Genomic DNA, 15,112 nt, shown 5'->3' on the forward strand with positions numbered 1-15,112 from the left:
AACGAGATTCAAGCGTGGACCTGTGACCGATCGAAACGATTTCATTTCAATAATCATCACAATTTCTCTATACAAACCGGACATAATTTATTAGAGAACTTAATGATTTCTTTTTCACAGAGTATACCCATATAAATTTATTACATGTGGATAATAGATGAAAGAATATGATCATTTAACAAAGTCCTATCAGGGACTAGGGCACGAGGGCGACTTGGCCGGGGCACACGCGTTGAATTCTTCTGCACGGCTCGGACGAGCTTCTACTGACATGTTTTCATCGTTGTAGTAAACGTTCATTAAACATATTCAGATAAGTGAATTCTCTGTTATCGTATGAAATGATATTCTTCTTATTGTAACCATATTATGTTTATTGAAAACTGTAAACGATATTCTCGAAGCCTTTCGAGGATGTCATATTATAATCTCTTGCTTACATGTGGTGGTCGTAGCAAAAAGGATGCGAATCCTCTGGCGTTCGCGTGGGCTGCTCATGAGTTGTAATAGTTCGACACTTCTCATTTTCAGGGGAGATATATTTCTGATACCGCTTTAGCAACTAATAATAAAAATCCCAAGGTTAAGCAATAGTTGGCACGGTCATAAATGGGGTGGGTGACCCAATTTGTTGGAAGTGCTCGTTATCTTATTTGTATGGAACTCTTAGTGTCGCAAAGTCCGACTCGCTTTTAATTTATATTTTATTCTTTTTTTAAGTTCAAATAGATTGCGTGACTTAGGTACATAATTACAAAAATTCATAAACTCCGTAAGCAATTCTCGTTTTAGTTTATTTTACTTTAACGATTGTGAAGTGAAATTATTTCTATGTTTTATGTATTTGTGAGCCTTTAACAATCGTACACAGGCAGTTATCAAAATTCATAAAGACACACACACGTGGTGTGGATCATCCACTTGTTTCAAGTGTACAGGCACTAGCGGCTGCAGCGTGTACTGCATGTGCTAACGTCGGGAGCGGGCAGACACTAGTGTAGGGATTTCTCGTGAATATTATTCGTTCGCTTCACGGCTTATCTGGTAAGATTTAAGAAAACTGTTACAAAGAAAGTAGATCGCTTTCTTCTCAGTTTATGCATATTGGTTTTTCAGAGCGAATAGAGCATGAGAGCCTGTCTCCTGGCATGTCGCAAGTAGTTGGCAAGTAGTTGGTAAGTAGTTGGCACAGGTGGCCGGCGGCAGGTGCGGCGCGATGTGGAACAATGGTGTTGTTGTCGCCCAGATGGACTGGTGACTCAGTCGAGCTCCTCTTTTTCTAAACAAAGTTCCATACGAAAACAATCCATTGTAAACATAACATAGAAACCACTATAACCACTGATTACAATTCGGAAACCTACAATTGTAACGCATTACCTAGTTACTTAGTTAGTTTTGTTATGGATTGCAACTGGATGATTTTGATCAATTCAACATCGAAATTCTACAAATTGTTGAGGCAAAAAACATTTCACATGTGTTCCAGATTATTAACGTGAAATATTACTGTAGAAATTTTAATATATTTTAAATGAGAACACTAGCCAGATAAGCTATAAAAAATGTGAATATAAATTAGTGCCTATTCGTTAGAACGATGGAATCAACATACGATTTAGATAAAGTGAGCCAGCTGTAAAAACGTCATGCGAGCTCTTGTGGAGCTGGCGCTGGCGAGCGGCGCGTGCGCTTATGTAACCCATTTGTTTACAAACAGAGCGCGCCGCGACCCTCTCGTCAGCTGAAACCTCGCTCATTGTCAACTTTCATCACGTCATATATTGCGATGCCTCCACATGTCACCCCGACCTTATCATGACGTTGACTGCGATAATGTCTGAAAACAGTTAGGTCTGTTTCTCATTGGGCAATTGTCATTAATAGTTATTTACGTAAATAATTTTTACATTTATTATTAAGTAACATATTTGATCTCAACATACTTCCTATTAAGAACTTAATGAGCTGATACATAATATTGTTATGGTGATAACCCGTGCTATCAGAGTCGGCCTTGACCTGCCGACTAGACATTATTTATAAATGGGTTTTTGAAGACGTGTTCATTTTTACGCTTTTCGTTAATTTTTTTTTAATATTTCCGAAAAAATATATTAGCATATATATATATATATATATATTAATAAATTATACATTGCACAAAGCTTTCAAATTTATACAGGTTAATTGATTGATACTACTGATATAGACTTCAGGTCGTGAGTGACAAACAACGCATTTGTTTATATTGATGTTTAACCCATAACTGGATTGAAAATAATGAATGTGATCGTGAATGGCCTTATGTTTTATATATGTATAAAAATTAGTTTTATATATGCGTAAAAATTAGTTTGCGGTGAGAGCATTTCAATAATTATTATTAAATTATAAACATATAATTTATGGAGCTTAAAATTATGCTCATGTGTTATTGACTATGGTATAAATACAAACATTTGTTATCAGCGCATAATTAATATCTTCATATCGGACCATTTGTGTAGGCAAATCATTATGATCAGCAGCACATATATGACCTAGGATGCACCACTGCTAGCATGATTCCTATGATGGTTTCAGTTTCCATAATTCACCACCCTGGCCAAGTGCGGTTTGGCAGATGTCACATGTCTTCGAACTTTTTATTCTTGGACATGCCGGTTTCATGATGTACTCCGCCACCGTTTCGAGCAGTGCTGATGTTATACACATGCGCAGATAAATAAAAACCGAAGTCCTGACCACTGAGCCATCATCCTCTAGTTATGGACCAATTTAAACATATTTTATTAAGCGGATAAGAAGGATACGTCAGAGTCTCCGTATTTCTTTATTCATATATGTATATTTGTAGAGCTTTCACACTAAACCTCTAGCAAAGGAAACTGGAAATTTTGAGCAAATTGAGGGTTCTTGTGCTCAAAAATATTAGAGCACAGTAAGGTAATGTTTCTTATTCTGTAACAAATAATGTCTTTATGATGAATATCCAGATAGAAAAATGCAAAAACGTTTCTGTGGATTGAATCCAAGCCGCATTTCCTTTTAACGGCCAAAAACATGTGACGCGGCTTGACTTCTATAAATATTTCATAACATCTGAAAATCAAACTAGACCACGAAATGTATAAGCGTTTGTAAAGTCAAATAAGTTTTACGCAAATGCAAGAACTGTAGACACGTCCCCAAACATCGCGAGTGGCGAGTGGCGAGTTGCGAGTTGCGAGTGGCGAGGAGGTGCCGCCGAAAGCTGCAGGAGCTCTCACTTTCGTGGTGGCCGACGGGAGGGGCGCGCAGCTACGCCTAAAGCCTCTTGCTACAAAAAACGTTAACTACTTTTCCTTTCTCAAAAACCCGACCACTTTCACCGTTGCCTAAAAATGCGGTAATTACTGCTGCCTGACCGTGTACTGTTACGATGCATATCTGTACTGAATTAAATAAATGTACATAGATTGCGATAATAGTATAGGTCAATACAAAAGATATTCGCTGTTAGGCGTGTTTTATATATAAGTTTACAATTTTATACTGTTTCGCCATCAATGCACATTAATTATAAACCTTATAAATATATATATATATTTTTTTATATATATAAAAGTTATCGATAACTGAAACTTGAAATTTTAATCTGATTTCACAAAGGTGTGGTGGTGGTCGACGCGGGCTTCGGGAACGGAATAGTAATAATGTTAGGACTTTTAAATATTTAACACGATTCCGATCCACGTTCCTGGCCCGTGCGCTCGGGTGCGGCCATGTGCCTGCCGCCGTCGCGGCGCTAGCGCCACTTCGCGTAACCGACACCACCGATACCACCGACACCACGCAGCTAGAGGTTCGGCCACCGCACACGCGCCGGTGTTGCTTGGCCCGTGAGCGGTGTATCCTCGACCTCGATGTTTAATTCGAGTCGCTAACACGTGGCCTTGGCCATTTAAATTCGTATTTAGAACCCTGTATTTCAAATTGCCGCGCTATTACTGATACGGTGGACAGCTCGATGGTGCAACATGCAACAATAAGTAGCTGTGAGAGCGGCCATCATGCGGGAGCTACAACCCACCGGCTAGAGATCGCCGACGTCACTTAGCGTGTATCTACCTACTAGATAATTGTTTTCATTGTATTCTGAGGCCTGACTATATAAACATAAATTTATAGGCGTCGACTGGGTGGTTATTTACACGTGTTTCTAAAATTTTCATATCTAGCTAAATTATTACTTCCGTGTATCAAATAAATACGCAAATAAACTATTATTAATTATTTATATAAAATGTAAAAATAATGTAGAGTCGAAGTCGATGTCGATTTTTAGATTCGTAAAAAGTTTATTTATTATAATAATAAGCATTTATTTGTTTTCTAATTTTGGTGTAAAATTTAAATATAGGTTCTTAGCGCAGGCGCGTTATTTTATTATTTTTGTTCGAGTTGAATATTTAGGCATTTCGAAACGTATGAAGAGAGCCCAACAAAATATTTCCGAAATTGGTGTGAAATAATTTGTTTTGAAACGCGATCTTTGGGAACAATATACAACAAAGCTAGGGCATGCGTCGCCGCCCGCTTTCACCCACAGCCGTGCCGCGATTGTCTAGCGTTGCCTAGTCATATCTAAATTATGTTTTAGTCCATTTTTAATTAACTTGATAGTGTTTAAAAACGTAAGTATAAGATTAGCAGATTTACATATTTTTGCAATTAAAACATTATGTCCGCAGGTGGGTCGACAACCATGCTTTGAGTGTGTGCAGATAATTGACTCGCTAAAGCATGTCCTATTTTCGAGATATTAACAGAGATTTTTAAAAACATCAATCGTTGAGAGTTGCAGAGCCTCGAGCGGCATCGATAACGATGACTGTCCCGTCTGTCGTACCGCGCGCAATGACACCTTCAGCAGCCCCTGTCGGCAGGGCTGCGACCCGCTGCGGAACCCTCGGCTTCGCCGGGAGGCGGCGCGGCGCGGATGCGGATAATCACCTCGTGTGAATCACGATGTAAATTTGATGCTACTTGACATAGACATAGATGTTCTGATATTTACATGGAAAGATACGATAGCCGTAGGCACTCTCCTCACAGAGTTTTATGATTAAAAAAATATATAACCGGGACAAAATCTTCCAGTAGCTGCAGTTGTAATGAACACACAACAGATTTTTTCAAAATCACAACTGTAGTCTGTGTAAGTATACCAGGAGATCAGCCCTCAGCTTACATTGGGTAGTTAAATGTGCTATTTAAATTTTTATAGACCGCAAAAACAATAACCGACTAATACGTAGATTTGGTTTATGCGTGTCCGTTTTTTTATTCAGGTTCAATTTATAGGCTACAGTTATATTTTTAGGTTATCCATCCATTTAACCGGCCAAAAAAAATCGCAAGATTGTGTTGTGTATTGCGAATAATCAAATGAGGTGTCATTGGACAGGTGAAATTCGTAAGAGCTTTTTTGTTTACTTGTCGTACTGTATTTATAATTTACGTGCTCGAGACTCAGAGAGTACTGGTATCCTTACTGTACCGTCATAGTACACATTTTACATGTATAGCTTTTATGAAATATAATATGTGAAAATTAATAATCTATCGCATATTACAAGCAAAACATTACTAACGAAAATCCTTTGAGGTTACCTTGTTTTATTACTGTCTTATAGCAATACGTACTTATATATATTATATACTGCTTATTGAACGTCATTTGAACGTAGGCATTTTCTACTTATTACAATTAAATGTGCGCAACGAGTTGCAAACGTATATTATTTATTTTTGTTTTTGGTTGCGTTTTTTTTGAAATAAGGCGAAATTAAGTAATCATTTCCAGGATCGTGTGATCGTTCCCGTGGCCGAATTGTGCCCTGCTAGGCAACATTTTCTGCGTCGATCAGATCAAAGCCGGCTCCATTCCATTGGTATCCTGAAATCGGTTTACTCTCTTTGTGTAGGAATCTACAGCAAAAACTTTAGCTCTATGGTACAGATTTTTTCATAATTAGGTAGTATATGCTATTGTGAAAATGTTTAATCAAGGTATGTATCTGGTAATATAAATGGTAATTTCGTTAATATTATGTTCTTTATAAATGAATTTGCTATTGGTATTCCGTAATTTGAAATCAAGCAAAACGAGAGCTATATAGTGGAGCGATATTCATATGATATGTTATGAAGCTGAAGAGTTTCTTTGTTTATTTGAACGCGCTCAACTCAGGAACCGCTCGACCGATTTCAATTTTGTTCACGTACATGTACTACGGGCGAAGCCGGGGCGGAGCTTTAGTGGTCGGCTTATCGTGTATTTGGAGTGGAGCTTGCGGCGTGCGGCGTGCGGCTTGCGGCGTGCGGCCGAGCGGGCCCGGGCTGGAGGCGCGCGGCCATGTGACGAAGCCTTACCGCGAGTGTGACGTGAGACGAGTAGGCGGAGAGCGTCACGTTTTGTTCTATTCACTTTAAATAACTTTCAATGCAATTAATTTCAAATAGGTTTGTAGGTAACAAATTTAGGGTTCATATTGTCGATTTTATTATTTTTACATATTAAAATTGCAATAATAATATGTTTTGTTTCATAAATGAAGAGTACAGTATTCGGACGAGAATTTCTATAGTACAGATCATCAACAATAGACATACGAATTGTAGTCTGTATATACCTCTCGGAGATAGTTGAAAGATTGTGTATTTTGTGTGTTACGTAGAGGTAAACAAACGGTATGATACCACGTGGTCCACGGTAAACAAAACACAAAAACGAATTCTAGGTTTGGCCTAGGTTAGGAGAGAAGAGACCTGTAGTGGCTAATCAGTACAGAGGACACATCAACGAGAGCGAAAGGGTCGGCGTACCTGAAGACCGGCTTGTACTATGGCGGCAGGGCTGCGCCGGGGCGGGTGGCGTGAGGAAGCAACGCTCTTGCGATGGGAAAGGCTGCAGGGGCGGCGGACCCATGGAGTCGATGCCCATGTCGATGTAGCCGTGCCGGTCGAGGCGGCGCGACGGCCAGCATCTCGGGCGCGCGTCCGTGGCGAGCTCAATCGTGGCGGCAGACGACGACGCGACCGATCCCGGAGCGGTACGAGGCGGGATTGCGGAGATGCGAGCGGGCGCACGTGGCGCAGAGCGTGCGGCGCAGAGCGTGCGGCGCGCGGCACGCTCGCCCGCAACGTGCACGGCACCCGCCACGTGCGGCCCCGCGCCCGCGCCGCCCGCCGCCTCCTGCCGCCTCCTGCCGCCTCCTGCCGCCGCTCCCCAACCCGACCCTAGCCGTCCCGATCCCCCATCTCTCGAATAGGGCTGCCTTATCCACAAGCAAACACCGAATTATTTCTTTATGATTGTATTAATCATAAAGATAACATATTGCCGGAATAAGCGGAAGTAAATATACTTATATATGTGGAAATAAACATACGTGCGTTAGCATTGGTATTACTACATACAAAACCCCTATCTCGCTTCAGTTTTAAAGTTGCCATTCCTGTTCATACATTAACTTTCTTTTAAACTGTGGTTTGAAAATAATATTTGCTTAGTAGTTGTTGTAGCCATAGTTATTACGCAAATGTCCGTATCATGCCGATTTTGCGGGGTCCCGACCCCGAAATCAGAAATTTTCGGAAAGAATTGTATTTGCAGCGAGTCGCAAGGAGTGATCATGGTCTAAGCACAATATAGCACACAATATACCGGTTAGTGGCGGCGCGGCGCTGTCAACGCTCCGGCCCAAGGCCGCGCGCCGGAGGAGCGCCGAGCGCAACACACTCGTGGCCACGCTCACGGTCGCGTCTGCTGCTATGTCAAAGTCACAGTCATCTGATGTGCGACGTGTTGCCTTGTGACCAGCTTCAGTGCTATGCATCACTTCGTCTCTCTTATCGCTGTACCTCTTCAGAGTTTTATAATTTTCTTAATATTGTTTTAAGCAACTTGAATCAAGAGATCACTTAATTGATTAATGCGCACTAAAAAATGCAAATTATTACTATGCTATGGGAGTCATTTCTATTTAATTTATTATTGACCTAGTCATTCCTTAAAATTTCATATCCACATAAACTTTTGTATCGAGGGAAGGTTTTATTGCTACATAAAACTAGTTGCACGCCCTGGCTCCGTCTGAGTTGATTTTTTTTGTGTATCTTTATGATACCTTGTATGTATATTATGCGAAAAAGTTTTTGTTTATTTGTCCGTCTTTCCTCGACGTCGCAACGGAGCAACTTTATGATATGATTTTTGTGTATGGAGACAGATAGCTACTAACTACAAACATAAAAGAATTTATTTAAAAGTTGAAGAACGAGCCATAAATATTATCGACAGCCCTTCTTAAGCGACAGAGCTTGGTAGCGCTGCTGCGACGCAGACGGTTGTGAGGGTTCCAGATCCTTCCAATTACTTTCGCACTCCGTCATCGTTTAGATTACTACACAAATTTCACGTTGTTTCTTTTTACGGGGAATGTTCAGTTCAATGAATTAAGTAACAATAAAAGTTTGGTAATTAGATGTATGACGTCGACAGCGACCGGAGCGATCTGTTTATGTGTAGAGGTAGGGGTAGGGGTAGGATGTAGCTAGGGTCACGTAGCACGTTCTGAACGCCGTAGTGCTATCGCGCATAACACTGGGGGGATATTAAGACAAAAAGCTGACACTTTTATACTTCCGATAGGGTTGTACTTTGTATGTACAAAGTACAATTGTTGGGTATGTACCCAATGGCGCCAGGCCACTGATGACCATAACATCTAGACTCTTTAGTGATCCAACAAGAAAAATAGCCGCATGGCAAATAGCATTTTCAATTAATGTATAATATAATCATGGTTATAAAAAACTTTTTGACATTTAATTGCCGCAATGCACTTGAAACGGACTTTTTTTTTCTTAAATATGTGTTACAACGCGCTTTTCGTTACAACGCTTTTTCCCCACTTAAGAGTGGTAATTAGTATGTTAGAGGAAAACAAAAGTGCTATGACGCAGTATGGAGGAGCAACAAGGCGTGTTCCCCGACTACGGCCACATTGCTATGGCGGCCCCGTCCGGGCGCCATACATATGCATCACCCGACCCTTCACGTTTTAATCAAAGATCATCCAGTTTTCACTTTCGAACCTACCGTTATATCGTGCGCATACGAATGCTTCGCTTGTAAATAACGGAATAATTTGCGGGCAATTCGTTTTTAATTTTATTGATAATTTCAATACATCTATTCAAATGTATGAAAGTATCCTCTCTCTCCTAAGAAGATCTCTCTATTGTTTCAGTATTTATATGTAGATCATAATAATACAATGAACTATTAGTAAAATAATTTTTCAAAACTTCTTGCCCTGCAAATGAGGCCGGATACTCATAATTGAACCGCACCTGGGAGAAGATTTTCTTACGAGTGTGTTTCCCGCGAAGTAGCAGGCAGCGAGCGATATTGCTCGATTGACGTTATTTTGCTTTTTCCTGTTTCAATCCGATTCATCCCTAAAAATAGCATTTTATAAGGGTAAATTGCCCGCATTGATATAATGGAGAACAAAGAATTATTCATCACGTTTACAAACACACTTTTGGAAACGCATTTTCCGAATCTTAACTAACTTTATAAACTTCTATTATTAACTTTACTTACTGATTTCATTAAAGTATCGTTGCGTTATGGTGCTTCTGAAATTCAAGTTATATCCCAGTATTAGCAGTACTCACAGAAACACATTACGCTAGCGGAACGCACGTTTTATAGCTTGTCTTAATAATTTCCACTATTCTCGTAATATGCCATAATGCATTATCCATGATAAAACCTTCATCGATAATCGCAAGAAAGTTTTACGTTTTAGACATACTAAAATGATTCTGAAACGATCCCAGCTGCTTAAGTTAAGTTGGGGATAGGGACTAACTCGATGTAGCTTTAGCTTCGACGTGACGCGGTCGTGCACTCAACCTTGCAATACAAATAGTGCGTGCTCTCCTATTCAATTGTCCATAATATCGTCATAGTTTCGTCCCTTGCTGACATCCAAATCGCAGTAGGATGTAATGTGGTAGAAGTCTTAATCATTAGGATTACTTAGATGATTATTTTATTATATCAATTCAGAGAATAGTATCATTGTTTGTTTTGGTTATACAACATATATTGGTGTATCCTTTGACAACATAGTAGCAATGATGATGTGGATGTTCCTCGAGCGTCACGGCAACCTATTCGAATGCACATACTCTGGGTCCTCGGGGAACTCTGGGGCATCCTGCATCCTGCCATAACGATCGCACGCAGCTACAAATTGCAATACCTTCCACATTATATACTACGTTCATTAATTATTTATGTTTTCATATCGAACCTAACAATTTGATAACCGCAGCATAAATAAGCCAAATATTATATAAAGAAATGCGCGATGCTAATTATAGATTTATTTAAGTTAGATTCATTGAGTTAGTTCTCAAATTGTAATGTTCGATATCGATATACTTCGCCAATTCATCATATAACCACTTTTAAGTGGAAGAAGTAGGGTTGAGTTAAATAAAACGCAGCAAAGTAACTTATTAACTAAACAAAACAAACACGACAAATTGACTGTACAGTTCACATGGATCTTCTAATGAAATGATACGCCAAACTTTTTTAAATCGCCAAAAACCAAGCCACCAAACCTATATAAATATATATATGATAATTGGTAAAGAAATAAACGATTGAATGAAATGCGTACTTCAAATTAATGAAACAATGAAAAGAGTGGCGTATCGTAGTCCGAGGAGGCAGAAGTAACAGAAGTAAGACTAAGAGAGAACTGACAAGTGACATGTGAAGTTGTTGTTGGCGAGAGTTAGCAGCCGGGTGGAAGCGAGGAGGGAGGCTCGTACTAACCGTATTTTTTGTTGAAACTCGCCCCGTGGCTCAGGAAATCTGTTGACAAACAACCGAGTATTAGCAAAATATTTCATTTCCATCTTTTTATAATATATTTATGTACACTACCACATTCAAATGTTTCATACTATCGAGCAATGGAACATAAAGTACAAGCAAAATTAAATTCACTATTTTGCAGAACTAAATATAATATGTTGCTTAGATTTTTTTTCTATTTACTGTTCTTATTTTGCATTTCATTATTCCTCAGTAAAGTATTCAAAAAGAAAAACATGTTTACGTCAATGTCTAACAAAATAAAAAAAAATAGAAATATTATTATTTACGTCAATCATAATAAGTTATACATTACCAACTATAATATTAAAACAATGAATGAACCGAACAATGTAAATTATAAAAAATTCAAGTTTCTAAGTAATCATTATCCTTTAACTTTACCAACATAATAAAAAACGGAACGAATATTAAAACAATGCAATAATCTTAACAATAATATGACACAGCGCCATCTACAAGCTCTACGTAAAACTACGTCTACGTTCGCACAAACCGTATCGTTGTCCTTCTGCCTACTTCCTTTCACTTTAATCGACATAGATGGCGTTGGGGAACCAATGTTGCTAAACTTGGACTTCCATTTTTAGCTGCATAATTCCATACGCACTCACCGTTCCGACTCATCGTCTTCCAACACCGAATACACAAATGTCCGCTGACATAAAAAGAGTTTCACCAACCAATATTATTAGAGTAAAATTTAGGAAGTTTTAGTAGACATTTAATTTATAAATAAGTTATAGAAAATAAAGTTCGGTCACATGTGCGCGCAATGAACAAAGTATAGTGCGCCACGATTGGCGCGCGCCGGAAAGTCGGTAATGCAGGCCGTTGTGCCATTGGCCAGCCGGCACGGAGTCGGTAAGGTAGAACATGAGATCGCACGTGACGAGCATGCTCGAAGGCCGCGCGTTGCTAACTCCCACCTGACTACAGATGGCGCTACGCTCCCTATTGTTTACTACTGAGTTACTGACACTGTGACATAATTTCGCATAATCGGCCGTGGCTTGGACCGAGCGTAAACACTCAAACAAAAGTTATGCAGACGCTTGGAATGTTTAGGTACGGTGCAATGCAAATTATTTTTAAAAGATACTTGACATAAATAAATAAAATTTTAATATACATACATACATGATATTTCAAATAATTAAAGGGATAAAGGCTATACATATACAGTTAATTATGGTTTTAAATTTTGTTTTATAAGTGTAGATAATTATATCGTCTTATAAATATTTTACAAGAAAACTAAATAACTATTAAAGCAGGTAAGAGGTATTAAAAATAAGTAATTGCGGTTAGCTTAAAATGATTTATCAACAAAATGGCGATGGCCTTCACGGCATTCGGACTCGTTTGTAGATATTCGTTCAATTGACGTCTCTACTGATATTTATTTTACTTCTCAATAGATAATGTAATTAAACGTTCTAGAAACAATTAAGCCATGTGGCGCTGTACGCCTTTGTATCGGATCAAATAGTTTCCATATTTATGAGGAAATCGTAGAGATTTTTAGTAAACAACAAGTGAACAAGTATTTAGCGGGTAATTTCCGAAAGTAACTAGGTTACTGTTGTTTATATTTCTGTTTACAATATCTAAGTATTTGTGGTATAAATTCTTCATAATTTTATTTTATATGAAAGAAATGATATCATATCCCTATCAGTAGTCAATATTAAATTAATAATTTAATTAGTTAGTGCTTTCAATTTTTAATATAAAAATTGCTTATATTTCGACACTCAATATTATTCACAGCCAAGAATTTTTTCTGGCGTCTGCGGCGACCCTGATTTAATGTCACGTTGCAAAATTGTTAAAACCGCTATTTGCGGCTTTGAAATCGATTTAACCACACTACCAACGAGATAATTAATAAAGTACTCAATATATTTAATTTCTCCAGTAAAATGCACAATAATTCTCTCTCTCTCTCTAAAGACTCGCGTCAACCACGCGCCATTATTCTTATCACTAGATTACCTGTCGATTAGTTGTGACAATATGGTATTCGGAGAGTCACGAAAGCGGTGGCCGTAAACGCAATAGTATTGCCCCTGGCGACTCGCGTCGACCGTGTGCCATCTATAATCGTAGGCATGAACATTTCCCATGTTCAGTGAGCACGTATTGTGTACATGTGTGCTCGCTGCTCGCGAGTATTTATAGGTACTTGTGCAGCATCCATCAGCGACCACGGCCTGTCATATTTATAGTGCGAGAGCCGCCTCTCGGCACGCGCACCGCCCGCGCTGCTCGAGGGTCAGCCGGCGCATCCGCCACCTGCACTCCGCCGCACCCACTCCATGCCGAGATTCAGGCTCGTGTGCGGCGACACCGAATGTTAATTAAGTAAATTATAATGTACATGTCAACGCGTAGGTTTTTCCCCGGCGTTTTCTTATTTCCTTCTGTTCGATGTTCAGTGTTTTGCCTCTTTTGCTAGTTGTGGTGTGTGTTCTTGTGTGTGAATAAATGTATGTCAATGTGTATGTCTAATTGCAATCTCGCGGAATAGATTATAATAGCAGTGTGCATCGTGCAATGAGCACAGAGCAGATGTAAACAAATAGCGCACCTTAACGCCCGCAGCGTGCGTGGCTCGCACGCCTCGTCACTAAACATTAAACTAGTACAATACTACAATTACAATAATTGATGTCGGTTTATTGTCGCCGGTAATTGTCAGCACCCCCTCCCCCCCCTCTCCCTTCACTCGCGACGCGCCCCGCGACCCCCTCCGCAGCGCCACGCGCTCCGCGACTCGTATTGTTAAAATAGCGCAGAATTTTATTCATCATTATCATTAATGCGTCGCGGGCCGATTGGTTAACTTAAAGTTAATACAATAAGTACACGCGCTACAAGCGACTTGCGAAAGGTTTACTACAATATATTATTTAAAAAAAAATTAAACCATCATCAAAACCATTTAAAAGCGAAAAAGAAATTTTGTAAATTACTATGAGCACTATCCACTCATCTATTTGCAGTCGATGCTAGACAAGTCTAATGCTAAGATAAGAGATAGATACTGCCTTACTACATAGTATCACAAAGAGCATAGAACCTCCTTCTTTTCGTTTTTGGAAGTCGGTTAAAAACTAAGAATGTGACACGAAGCAGTTATCTCCAACGGTGCAGATGAATCCCAAACACAAATAACAACAAACAATTATCGGATCGAACTCGGGATGGGATACGAAATGGCGCACATACAATCTTATCACAAACAGCTATTTAGCGAATCTGACGTATCTCCAGCCGCGATAATTTTTTAAATAAACAAATTAAAATATTTGGGCGATAAGAGATGTAGGTGAGGTGTTGCAGATAAGGTTCCGCGATACGTGTTGAGCACGACAAGCATGGCCCCCGGCAGCGCCTGCCCTCGGCGTTCACTCGTGTGACTTGTATGTGTGTACACATATACATGTATACAAACGTAATACTTAGCAATCTCTCGCTTTTGTTCCGCACTAAAATGATCTGTACATCTCTCAAAGGGAACATTTATAATCTCGCCGTCATTCTTCAAGCCACAGTAGCCACACCTCGCTTGTACCTTTGAATTATAGCGTGAAATTCACTTCTTATATTTAATTATCTGTTAATTTTCATTCACATATGCAAAGCAATTATTGCTGCTGTATTTTTTTTATTTATTTATTTTTATTGAGGTGTAGTTTTCTGGATTTCCAATATGTTAAATTTTAATTTCAATTATAGATAATCGGTTTTAAGCATATCAATGTGCTAGTTTATTTAATTCTGTTATATCTGGGTGGAATATCACACGAAGTAAATCCAACGTGAATGCGCCTCGTGACACATAATATCAATACTTATTATTTTTATACATTGACTTTTATTCGCATATGAAAAAAATTCAATAAAAGATTTCGACTTCCTTGTCTACTTATTAGGAGCATTGAAATATCAAAAAGAAGTAAGTAGATGGGGTGGGATTCATCGCACAAGTAGCAAATATCGCGGAAGTGTTGACACGACAGTGCATTCCGGCAAGCCGACACCGAGCGACACCTCAATCCGATCAGCTCTTGACACCGAACACCGCGCCGAGCACACGAGCCCCGCCGCCGCCGCACCTCGCCGCCCGCC

General features: G+C 39.3%; 1 protein-coding gene across 7 annotated transcripts in view; it reads right to left on the bottom strand.

The window, feature by feature from the left end:
* The window catches only part of LOC119835831 (hepatic leukemia factor), an 87,712-nt gene that overhangs the window by 15,957 nt on the left and 56,643 nt on the right, over nucleotides 1-15,112 (bottom strand). For 3 of the 7 annotated variants that reach the window (XM_038360855.1, XM_038360856.1, XM_038360862.1), the window contains exon 2: nucleotides 10,913-10,951. The exons of 2 other annotated variants lie outside the window; for them this stretch is intronic. In XM_038360855.1, coding sequence (XP_038216783.1) covers nucleotides 10,913-10,951 — 39 coding nt within the window. Of the gene's footprint in view, nucleotides 1-6,873; nucleotides 7,301-10,912; nucleotides 10,952-11,589; nucleotides 11,755-15,112 lie in introns of those variants that run through there. 2 more of the 7 variants (XM_038360863.1, XM_038360866.1) reach the window with 2 other exon arrangements.

Source organism: Zerene cesonia, chromosome Z (assembly GCF_012273895.1).
Source record: "Zerene cesonia ecotype Mississippi chromosome Z, Zerene_cesonia_1.1, whole genome shotgun sequence".
In the NCBI taxonomy this organism is placed as follows: domain Eukaryota; kingdom Metazoa; phylum Arthropoda; class Insecta; order Lepidoptera; family Pieridae; genus Zerene; species Zerene cesonia.